The following is a 10,743-nucleotide window of genomic DNA, read 5'->3' as shown; positions in this document are numbered from 1 at the left end:
TGGTTTCCCTTATCAGATATGGATAGCTATGGATAGCAAATGTTGAAAGTGCAACAGTAAGTGGCATTACTTAAAACAAAGCCTTAACAGGCAATCCTTAGTGGAGGAATCATTAGCTTCATAAACTGAGATAGCACAAAGGTTAAGCCCCTCCACTCACGCTTCCATTTTTGCGCCAGCGCAGGCTCAGGGAGAAACTGCTGGCGGCCCAGGGGGCGGGGCAAACGTCACTTCCCCTGGCCTCTGCCGGGTCCTCCCGCGCTATGACCGCCTGCCCGGAGCCTCCCCAGCGGCGCCCTGGAATCGGGATAGGAGTAGTGATAACTAGCGGCGGGCATCCTGGTTGTGTCCTCCTGGGCAAGAGGAAAGGGTCAGTTGGAGCCGGCAGTTTTCAACTTCCTGGGGGCCATCTGGAGTTCGGGTGAGCAGCCACAGGGACCGCCTTAGAAAATCCCAAGGTGCAGCGGAAAAATGAACTCGCTCCTTGCGTGCATCCGTGCGTCTTTGCGTGTGCGCTGACGCTGCGTCGTCTCACGCGTTTCTCTGCTCCTTCCCTGGGCTGATAAACCCCGCCCACCCAGGAATGGGCCCTGAGCTGGGGAAGACTGGGAGGGTGCTGCCTTAGGTGTGAGTCCCACCGGTGTTGTCCCTTTAGGCAGGTGTCCGCTTGGTCACGGGCTGGTGTGTGTGCTGTTCTAGTGCATGCACTTAAGGGACGCAAAGTGGGTCTTTCTAAACCTCGAGCAGTCTAGTTTTGCCAGTGAAGGCATTTGCATGGTTTGGCTGTGCTTTAAACTTCCGTGCATGGACGATCTCTTTCCTGCCTGAGCAGATTTCTTTGCACCCTGACCAAGCAGATGCGGTAATCGAACTCTGTGGGACTCAGTGTCTTCATCTTTACAGTCAGAAAGTTGGAACAAAGTACTCTTTAATGTCCCTCTCTGCTTTGGCATTCTGTGATGTGATGATGGATCCAACCAACAAAGGAAGTTGGGTAGTAAAGGGTCAGGTCTACCCAAGGGTGCAGAAAGCCAGTGGTTGTGCTGAAAGGTGGGTTCTGAAGTGAGAACGGGGTTAAAGTCAACAGCAGATAAACAGCATCTAAAGCGTTCAGAGCCAGAGCTTGTTTTTCCATTAGCGTCAAAGTTCCAAACATGCATAAAAGTAGAGCCCATAGCTGGTGAGTCCTCATTTACCTGTTACTCAGAGCTTGTTCTTGTTTCATCTCTTTTGCTCCCTCTCAACGGACACACACATCCCTTGTTTTCTACACTCTTCTAAAGGAAAACTCAGACATTTATTATACCACCCCAAATCGTTCAGTATGTATCTGTAACAGGCTTTTTAAAAGATGTAAACGTGTTTTCCCACCTTAACAGAATACTATTTTAACACCTTAAGATAATCCTTTAATAACCTGTGATAGTCAGTCTGTACCGTTTTTCCCCAGTTGTCTTGAAAATGTCTTTTTATTGTTTTGTACCAATCGAGATCAAAGGAAGAATACATATTACATGTACTCTGGCATTGATAAATTTCTTAAGTCTCCAAATCCAACAGTAATCTGTCCCCCACTCTTCATTTTCCATGCTATGTTGAAAATTTGGGTGATATGGAGAATTTCATACATTCTGACTATATTCTACTAAACTACCTATTTGTTGTAAACTGCTGGTTAGAAGTAGAGGCTTGATCCTAGTTCCCTTTCATCAGACTTTGTCTTTTATGAAACATGGAATTCTTATAGCATATGGAATTTTTGAAATGGTCTTCAGGATTTTAAAAGGCAACAATAAATCATTTTCATGTAAGATAAGCCATCAGTTAATAACTAATAAAATTTCACACACACTGTATTGAGATTTGTCAATTGTTGGTAAGCTTTAGGTCACAAACAAAGCACTAATTAGAATATATAATTACTGGAGCAAAGGCTAAAGATAGATTAATAATAACACAATAAAGTATTAGAACGTTTACTCAGATATCCAATGATAATAGCCAGAATTGAACTTTAATGAGCTTTTTACTAAGTTCTAGATACTATGCTAAGCTCTTCACATGTGCTTTCTCTTATCTTTATATGACTGGTACACTGGCCTAAGTTTGATGGGAAACAAATAGGAAATGGCTTTATTTTCTCCGGCCATTGTCTTTAAACATGATTTGTCTTTCCCTTCTCTGGTGCTCTAAGACATTTCCTGCAAATTCGATTGTTTTCCTGTCACTTGATTGTAAAAATAAATCGCCCTTCAGTCATTATGATCCACTTCCAAGCATTTGTCTCTCCCAAGTAGTGGGGAAAAGGAGAAAGGAGGTGGGCTTCCTCCTATTCTCACTGTTTCTGGTTTCCTTTCTTCTCCAGGCTGTTGGGGAGGGAGGGAAGGGGGCCAGACTTTTTACATGACTAATGCTGCTGTGATCTACCCATGGGTACCCTCTGGATACAGTATTCATAGGTGTCCTCTCTTTCTCAGAGTATATTTGTGGGTTGTTTGGAAGTCCTATAAGGATGTCTATACTGCACAGTTCTCTGACGTAGGTGACCGATTTAACTCTTGCTTAGCACACTGTCTTGCATTTTCTTTATGTTGGGGTCCCCAGTAGTCTCTTGTAGCATCTGTTGGGCCCAGAGGAAATTCACAATGGAAAATAATGGCTTCACTGTCAGTCTTTTTCCTTGCTCATTCATCATGGGCTTCTCTAGCCAGTTTCCTCCTTTCCAGATTCTCAAAGTGGGATGAAACCTCAGCCTCTGTCTTCACATGCAACCCTAAACACCAAGGAACACATTTTAGACTTACCCAGACCTCTTACCTTTCTACCGCCTCTAATCTGATGCACAACGTTTGAGTTTCCACAGTTCCACATGTCTTTAGCAGGGGAGTAACACACCAGTATCTCCTTGAAAGTCACACCCAATCTCTGTGACCAGTTTTCTTGAAGCACCTCTCACTTGGCCTTGGGGCAGAGTTGTCCCCTCATCAGGAGGAAGGGGAACATTTCTACTATGCTTGAAAATTCATAACTTTCCTCCTTCCCCAAAATCTCCTATCCTTCTTATTATGTAGACTGGGTGGGGGTGAGGTCAAAAAACTACTCAGGCCTTTGGATACCTTTGAGTTTAGATGGCATCTGTTTGCTCTTTTGCCATACTCTTTAAAATTTAAAGGTGCTTATTGCCTATTGTCCTCAATTTTGAGGCTTTATCAAAAATTCTGAGACTGCAAAAAAAGACATCATCCACGTCTTGATACACTTACAACAACCCGGTGAGAGAGTGGCATTATCTCTTTATTTGTGCAAGGTAGAAAGTAATGGACTTTGAAATCAAACCTAGGTCTAGCTGACTCCAAAGCCTGTGCTTTTTTCTTTCTTTTTTAAAGATTTTATTTATTTGTCAGAGAGAGAGAGAGAGAGAGGGAGCACAAGCAGGGGGAGCTGCAGGTAGAGGGGGAAGCAAGCACCCCACTGAGCAAGGACCCTGGTGATGTGGGACTCGATCCCAGGATCCTGGTATCATGACCTGAACCTAAAGCAAATGCTTAACTGACTGAGCTACCCAGGGATCCCAGCCTGTGCTCTTAACTGGTAAACTAAACTGTCTCCTGATTGCATATGGCTTATCAGGCATGTGAAGTAGTGCTGAATTGGCTAAAGGGTCATTTATTATTTTGCTCAATATGAAGTCCTTTTTGTCCTCAGATAACTTCAGATACCTTATACTTCAGATGAAGAGAATATAAAAGGCAGGGTTGTTGATTGATTATTTTAAACATGAGCCAATTACAGTTCTTTTTGCTTTAAACTAGAAATTCCTAGCTAAGTTTCATGGCAGAAAAATAAATCACATAAACAGAATTGAATACAGCATTGCGCTTCTGTTTTCCAGTGAAACGTGGGAAGAATGTGCTCAGAGGGAAACCTGGGAAGAAACAGCTCTCCACCTGAAAAATGTTCGCTTTGCCTCAGTTGTGAATACCTTTATTGAGAAAGAAAATTACCATTACGTGACCATACTAATGAAAGGAGAGGTGGATATGACTCATGACCCAGAACCAAAGAACACAGAGCCTGAAAAAAATGAAAGTAAGAGAATTATATATAATCATGCATCATCTTAGAAAAGCATATCATCTGGGTATTACAATATGTTGCCATGGGAAGAGAATTAGAGTCTCTTCATATAGAAATGTAAATATACTTAAATCCTGAGAACATAAGGACACAGCAGGAAAGAGAGTGGGCTCCCTAGCCATACTATTTGACTTGCATCCTGGTTTTTCCACTTAGAGATTTGCAACCTTAGGCAAGTTATTTAAAGTCTCTGGGCTTCTTTGCTACTCTGTGATGAGAGTAACCACCTCAGATGGGTTGTTGTAAGGATAAGGATAAAATGAATTAATATGCTTAAGGAACCAAGGGAACACCCTAAGTACTCAGTAAATCTTAGTTTTATTGTTAGTGTTTGATTTTACTTCAAACTGATTTTAAGGAAAACATATAAGGTGCCATTGTCAGTGTTCTCACCTGTAGAAGGGTGTAAATTTCCTTGTACAGGGAGGGACTAACTGGACAAAACAGTTCTCCTCCGTGTTGGGTCGAGTGCTCTGAAAGCTGTAACAAGTGGTATTATTTACTGTGTGCTAAGCATTGTTTTGAGGGCTTTGCCTGTATCACGTCTCTTCAAATTTCATAAAACTCCGTGACAAAGAGTAAAATATCAAACATCACATATATTATTTGCCATATGAAACCTGACCCCAGTGGGCTTGTGTCCTGAACCTACCCTGTAAACATTTAATTGATTCTCTAATATGGAAGAATCTTTTCATTCAATAATTAGTTCCTGGGTACTGTGTGCCCATTACTGTTTTAGGCACAGAAAATGCAGTGGTGGGCGGAACAAAGTCCCTGCCCTCTCAGGCTTGACATTTTATTGGGGGGGGGGGTGGATAGCAACAAATTGACAGGTATTTTACCATATAATTATAAGGAATAAGGATAAAAATAAAACCGTGGAAGGATAGGGACACCTGGGTGCTGCCTCAGATAGGGTGATCAGGAAGGGCTCTGAGAAGGGGGATATATGCAGAGGCCTGGAGGAAGTGATCTTTCCAGAATGAATAAATCATCCCTGAAGTGTTCTGCAGATTGAATTGGTTGAATGAACAGAAGGGCATGTTCCCCCCAAATGTCTGTTGAGTCATATACAATTTTTTTTAATAAAACAGATAACTACTTGAAATCATCTAAAGTGAACTAGCAAAGTCTGACTTTGACTTGAAATCATCTAAAGTGAACTGGCGAATTCTTCCTTACTACGCTCTAACACCAAATGTGTGGCTTTTCTCCTCACTCCAAATAATTCTCCAGACATCAGTTGGGTGTCTTACAATTCAGTCGAATTCTTAACAGTGTCTGGAGTTAGTCTCAGAGCCCCAAAGTTAAGGAGCTCGGTCCCACAAGAGTGCCCCCCCCTTCAAATGCCAGTCACACGTCCTGGCCTCCTGTATTTCTGACTGCCTGGCTATCCATCGGGCTTCCCACCACCTCTTCCTCAGGTTGAGTAATTTGCTCAAATGACCTGCTGAACTCAGGAAAACATTTTGCTTACATTACCAGTTTATGACAAAGGAAACAACTCAGGAATAGCCAAATGGAAGAGAGGCACTGGGCCAGGTAGGTGTGGAGAGGGAGGCAGAGCTTCCATCCTCTCAAGGAGCATGATACCCCCCTGGCACCTTGATGTGTTCACCAACTGGGAAGCTCTCTGAATTCTGTTGTGTAGGGTTTTCATGGAGGTTCCTATGTAATGGGACTATTGCATATTATTATTTTTGCAATTGACTAAATCATTGTCTGCTGGTGATTAACTCAATCTCCAGCTCCTCTCCTCTCACCTTAGGTGGGATGTGGGTGCCTGGGAAGTCTTTCTGGTCACCAGCCCCCATCTGGAAGCTCTCTAAGGGCCTCCAGCAACCCATCAGCTTATTAGCATAAACTGAAGTATGGTTGAAAGGGGTTTATTATGGGTAACAAAAGTTGTCCCTCTCATCCCTATCACTTAGGAAATGACAAAGATTTCAGGAACTCTGTGCCAGGAAACAGGGACGAAGGCCAGATATATATTTCTCACATCACAGTAACACACATAGAAATACCCAAAAAGTATCCAGAAGCCTTCAGTTGGCCTAGGGTAACAACGAAAATCATTCATGCCTTAAGAGAGGAAAGCAGGACACCTAGGTGAGAAATGTACCAGTTTCCCTGGGGGAGCTCTACAAGTTCTGCTCTCACACCCTAATTATCCTGGATAAGTTGAGGACTAGGAGAGAGGAGAGTCCAGGACAGTAACAGTGGGAACAAAACTCAATAGTCTTGATATCCTGAAGCTGTGGGGAGGAGCAGTTGATTACTTGGCTTTTTAACATTAAGTTGAAGTGTAAACATACAAAATTTCCACTCTAACACTTTTTGCAGGACTCCGTTTCCTACAAAGCAGAGTATATTTCATATAACTGAAGCAGAATATATTTCATGTAACTGAATTTTTAAAAATTCGTTTGAGGCATCATTTATTCAGGTAATAAATAAGCACAGATTATTGTTGTCTTAAAACAGAACCCTAAACTTGGAAGGAATGACCATTTCCTTATTTTTATCTCTGCTACAGGCAAAAAAAAACCTGAGACAAGATGAGACAAAACGATGAAATAGTTCGGTTTTGCATTCTTAGTGTCCTTGGTAAGAAACAGACAGGGAAAGTGTTAATTTGTAGAGAAAGCCTGGGGAGAAAACACGGGAGTGACTGGCTATCGCACCAACTCTGACCTGTCACCAGCCAGCTGCCTGTGTCTCACAGGCCCCCATTCCGCCTGGTGTCTGCAAATCCCCTGGGATTTGCAGGGATTTGCAGAGATTTGTGGAGCTGAGCCCCCCCACCCCCACCAGGTGCAGAGTGCTGGCTGGCCTCTATTTCTAGTTATCTTCCCCTGATGTTCAGAAGGCATCTCAGGCTGATTCAAGTGTTCAGCTTCAAATCATACTTAATGTTTTCCCTTTACTGAACTGTGAATACATAAAGAGCAGAATTTGGGCTCATTCACCTTTGCCTGGCTCCTATTCAGAGTAGTTGTTCGGAATGTGTTAAAGGAAGAAGGGAGGGAGGGAATGAGGTTCTCAAATCTGGTACCTAGACTGGCCTACTTTTTAACAACTTCTAAAACACTATTCTACTTTATGAAGTTCTGTATAAGGGTTTTTTGTTACTCTACTATTGTATGTATTGTTTTTCTCCTCCTAGAATATGGTAGGTTTGGGTCCTTTTTACATGCTTTGTGATTTTTTTCTTCATTTCTGTAACTTTTTTTTTATTTAGTTTGTCTCCTTTCATTTGGTTGACCCTCTCACATGCTAATAAGCTGAAATCAAATAGTATGATTTTATAAGGCCCAAGTTTACTAGCACCAAGTCAGATTTGACCAGAAGAAAATCATTCGACTCTGTCCCTCAGTAACAATATAACGGACATTATTTTCACTGTTTTGCCAGTTGAGAGCCCTTGCTGATGGCCAGCTGCACCATAGCTGAGGTGCAGTGGCTCAGTGGTGGTGGTTTTATTTATAGTATAAACCTGCAGTCTCTCTTCCATGCTCACCAGATCCTGGATCTGGATCGCCCACTTCTGGTTGCAGGTTAGGGCATCTTTCCTCCTGCAGCCAATTATAATTAGGAGGATCAGCCAGATGCTTCATGTTCTCCAAGACAAGATAAACTTTATAGACAGCTCTCTCGAGGCTCTGGTAATTCAGCAGCTGTCCTGACATTGTTCGGTGACACCTGTCTGTCTCTCTCTCCCTCGTTCCTTCCTTCCCTATTTCTTTTAGTCTGTGCTCACAGGGGCTGATCACTCCTTCCTGAATTGTTCTAACTTCACGGATTCTCTGTCCCCTGCCTTCTCAGAGCAAAAGTACATGCCTGTATTTTATAGGGAGAGAAATACTTAGTGGAAGTAACTGCATTTAATTAAACATAAGTATATGCATGTGATCATGAGGAAATGTAGTTTGAACATGGAGTGTACATCTTAATATAATATCTATATATTCACCTTTTAGGAGCATCTGTCCTTCCATGTTATTTACATCTAAAGATGTAATTTATTTGAGAGAGAGAGTGCACTTTCATGTGAGCAGGCGGGAGAACAGAATGGGAGGGAGGGAGAGGGAAAGAATCTTCAGGAGATGCCATACTGAGCTCAGGGAGTCCATTCTGGGGGCTTGATCGCACAACCCTGAGATCACGACCTGAGCCAAAACCAAGAGTCGGTTGCTCAGCCCAGCCACCGAGGCGCCCCTTATGTTATTGACATTTGAATCATCAAAGAAGGGGTGCCTGGGTGGTGTAGTCAGTTGAGCAGCCAACTCGGTTTGGGCTCAGGTCCTGATCTCAGGTGATGAGATGGAGCCCCCCGTCCGGCTCTGTGCTCAGTGTTGGAGTCAGCTTCGGATTCTCTCTCGACCCCTCCCACCTATGTCCTCTCTCTCTCTCTAAAATAAAATAGATAAATAAAAATAAAACAGAAATCATCAAAGAAAATACTGTTCTCTAGAATGTTTTTCTGGAATTTCATGGATTTCACAACTGGTAGACGCTGTGAAATCTTTCCTCTTTCAATGATTTTTAAAAAATCTGCCCCGTCCATACTGTCTTTCTATCTAAAGTATACCACAACACAGAGAATACTTCTTATTCTCTGCACGGCTCCCATTACCTTTTAGAAAGATGGAGGATAGCTTAGAAATGTTGTAATTCACCTTATTCTATATGTAATTGGTTTATTTTAATGTAGTGTTGTAACCTGTCATATATAAAGTTCTGTGCATTTTGTTCAGCCAAATATTTAAGCAAAAATTGAATGGTCCTCAATCTGGGTTTTACCATAACAAGGTCCTTATAAACTTGGCTTCATATTGAAATAACACCATGTTTTAAATGATCACCATTCTGTTAAGATCATTCTAAACGCAAATTATGTTGGTACAGCAGAGCTAATGCATAGCATCACTATAATTAGTAGCATGCTATTATTAATAGCAAGCCATTTTTAAATTTAATTAATTTTTTCTAAAGATAGGTTAACTTGCCAAATTAAATATTGTTTCCATCCAGCTAAATTAATTGATTTGGTATCTTTTCTTTTCTAGGTTGGGAGTGGGTTCCCTGGGAAAAATTTCCTCCACTGGACCAGCTTTTCTGGGCACTGCGTTGTTTAAAAGAACAGGGCTACAATCCATTTAAAGAAGATTTGGATCATTTGGTAGGATACAAAGGACATCATCTTCAGGGGTACAAGAAAATAACCTGATTTATATTTAAAAGACAAGATAAGGTCCTCTTAGAGAGTGAAAAATATCTACATTTCACAACAACTCCATTTTATCTAAAAAGTTCCATATGATTGTCCATTTATTTGATCTCTCTTAATATGTCCATCACCCTTTCAAGCCAGTACTTGTGAAATATTTTCTGGCATTATGTCATGAAGTGCACTGCAGACTCAGTGTGATTAAATGGTGATATTGTGGTAATTCTGCTTTCTGTATTTTTCTGTGATATTTACTGTACAGTTTTTTGATACCAGTTTGCGTGGAGTGGAGGGCAATAGAATTTGCCTTGGTGTTTCCATTCAAATAGAGATCCTAGTTCAGATGCTGACACAGTATGCCTGCTGCAGAATTTACCCTGTTTGATTTTCCTCTTCTGTTTTATTTAAAACACATTTTTTGGTACTGTATTGTGACAGTCCTTGCAACTGCAGCAACAGGATAGGTTATTAGGGTCTATTTCCCAGGGTTCTGATTCAGAACCTACCTCAAGAGAAGTGAGACTAACTGCCCCAGATATTATCCCGTCATTAACAGGCCATGTAATTTTGGGTTTCTCACATAATCTCTGTGAGATCTAACTTCCTTATATGTAAAAAGAAGATAAGACTAAGGCAGTGGTTCTCAAGGTGTGGTCTGGGGAGGTCTGTGAGACCCTTTCAAGGGCATTCAAGGTCAAACCTGCTTTCATAATCCTAGGACATTATTTGCCTTTTCCACTGACGTTCTTTAATGAGTACAGAGGAGCTATCCAGAGGCTGAGGGGCAATGATACTATAACAGACTGAATGCAAGAAGAAACCAGGCTAGCCTTATGGATTAAACTCTTCCATAGGTTTATCTCAAATATAGTTGATTAGGAATTCATTGATTCTTTTTTTGAAATTTAAATTCAATTAACATATAATGTGTTATTGGTTTCAGAGGTAGAGGTCAGCAGTTCATCAGTCTTATATAACACCCAGTGCTCATTACATCACGTGCCCCCCCTTAATGTCCATCACCCAGTTACCCCATCACTCCACACCCCTCCCCTCCAGCAATCCTTAGTTTGTTTCCTACGATTAAGAGTCTCTTATGGTTTGTCTTCCTCTTTGATTTTATCTTATTTTTTTCCTCTTTTTCCCGTGATCCCGTTTTGTTTCTTAAATTCCACGTATCAGCGAGATCTTACGATAATTATCTTTCTCTTATTGGCTTATTTCCCTTAGCATAATACCCTCTAGTTCCATCCATGTCATTGCAAATGGCAAGATTTCTTTCTTTCTTTCTTTCTTCCTTTCTTTCTTCCTTTCTTTCTTTCTTTCCTTCCTTCCTTCTTTCTTTCTTTCTTTCTTTTTTTGATGGCAGAGTA

At 41.5% G+C, this 10,743-nt stretch overlaps 1 protein-coding gene across 1 annotated transcript; it reads left to right on the top strand.

The window, feature by feature from the left end:
- The first annotated feature begins 244 nt into the window (after positions 1 to 244).
- LOC111147036 (nudix hydrolase 15) lies at positions 245 to 9,593 on the top strand. The gene is made up of 3 exons (XM_022502887.1): positions 245 to 421; positions 3,893 to 4,089; positions 9,210 to 9,593. Exons 1-3 carry the CDS (start codon positions 264 to 266, stop codon positions 9,368 to 9,370), a joined length of 516 nt encoding a protein of 171 aa, XP_022358595.1. The 5' UTR covers positions 245 to 263; the 3' UTR covers positions 9,371 to 9,593.
- The last annotated feature ends 1,150 nt before the right edge of the window (positions 9,594 to 10,743 follow it).

Source organism: Enhydra lutris, unplaced genomic scaffold (genome assembly GCF_002288905.1).
Source record: "Enhydra lutris kenyoni isolate GAN:26980312 unplaced genomic scaffold, ASM228890v2 scaffoldscaffold15, whole genome shotgun sequence".
NCBI classification, from domain to species: Eukaryota; Metazoa; Chordata; class Mammalia; order Carnivora; family Mustelidae; genus Enhydra; species Enhydra lutris.
Note: the sequence above shows the minus strand (reverse complement) of the source record. Positions and strands in the feature narration are given on the sequence as shown.

Excerpts from the sequence above, each read along its gene's own strand:
- LOC111147036 (XM_022502887.1), top strand. The coding sequence starts at position 264 with ATGACCGCCTGCCCGGAGCCTCCCCAGCGGCGCCCTGGAATCGGGATA. Across the intron at positions 422-3,892 it reads GGGGGCCATCTGGAGTTCGG|TGAAACGTGGGAAGAATGTG; the intron begins GTGAGCAGCCAC and ends TCTGTTTTCCAG. Across the intron at positions 4,090-9,209 it reads AGAGCCTGAAAAAAATGAAA|GTTGGGAGTGGGTTCCCTGG; the intron begins GTAAGAGAATTA and ends TTTCTTTTCTAG.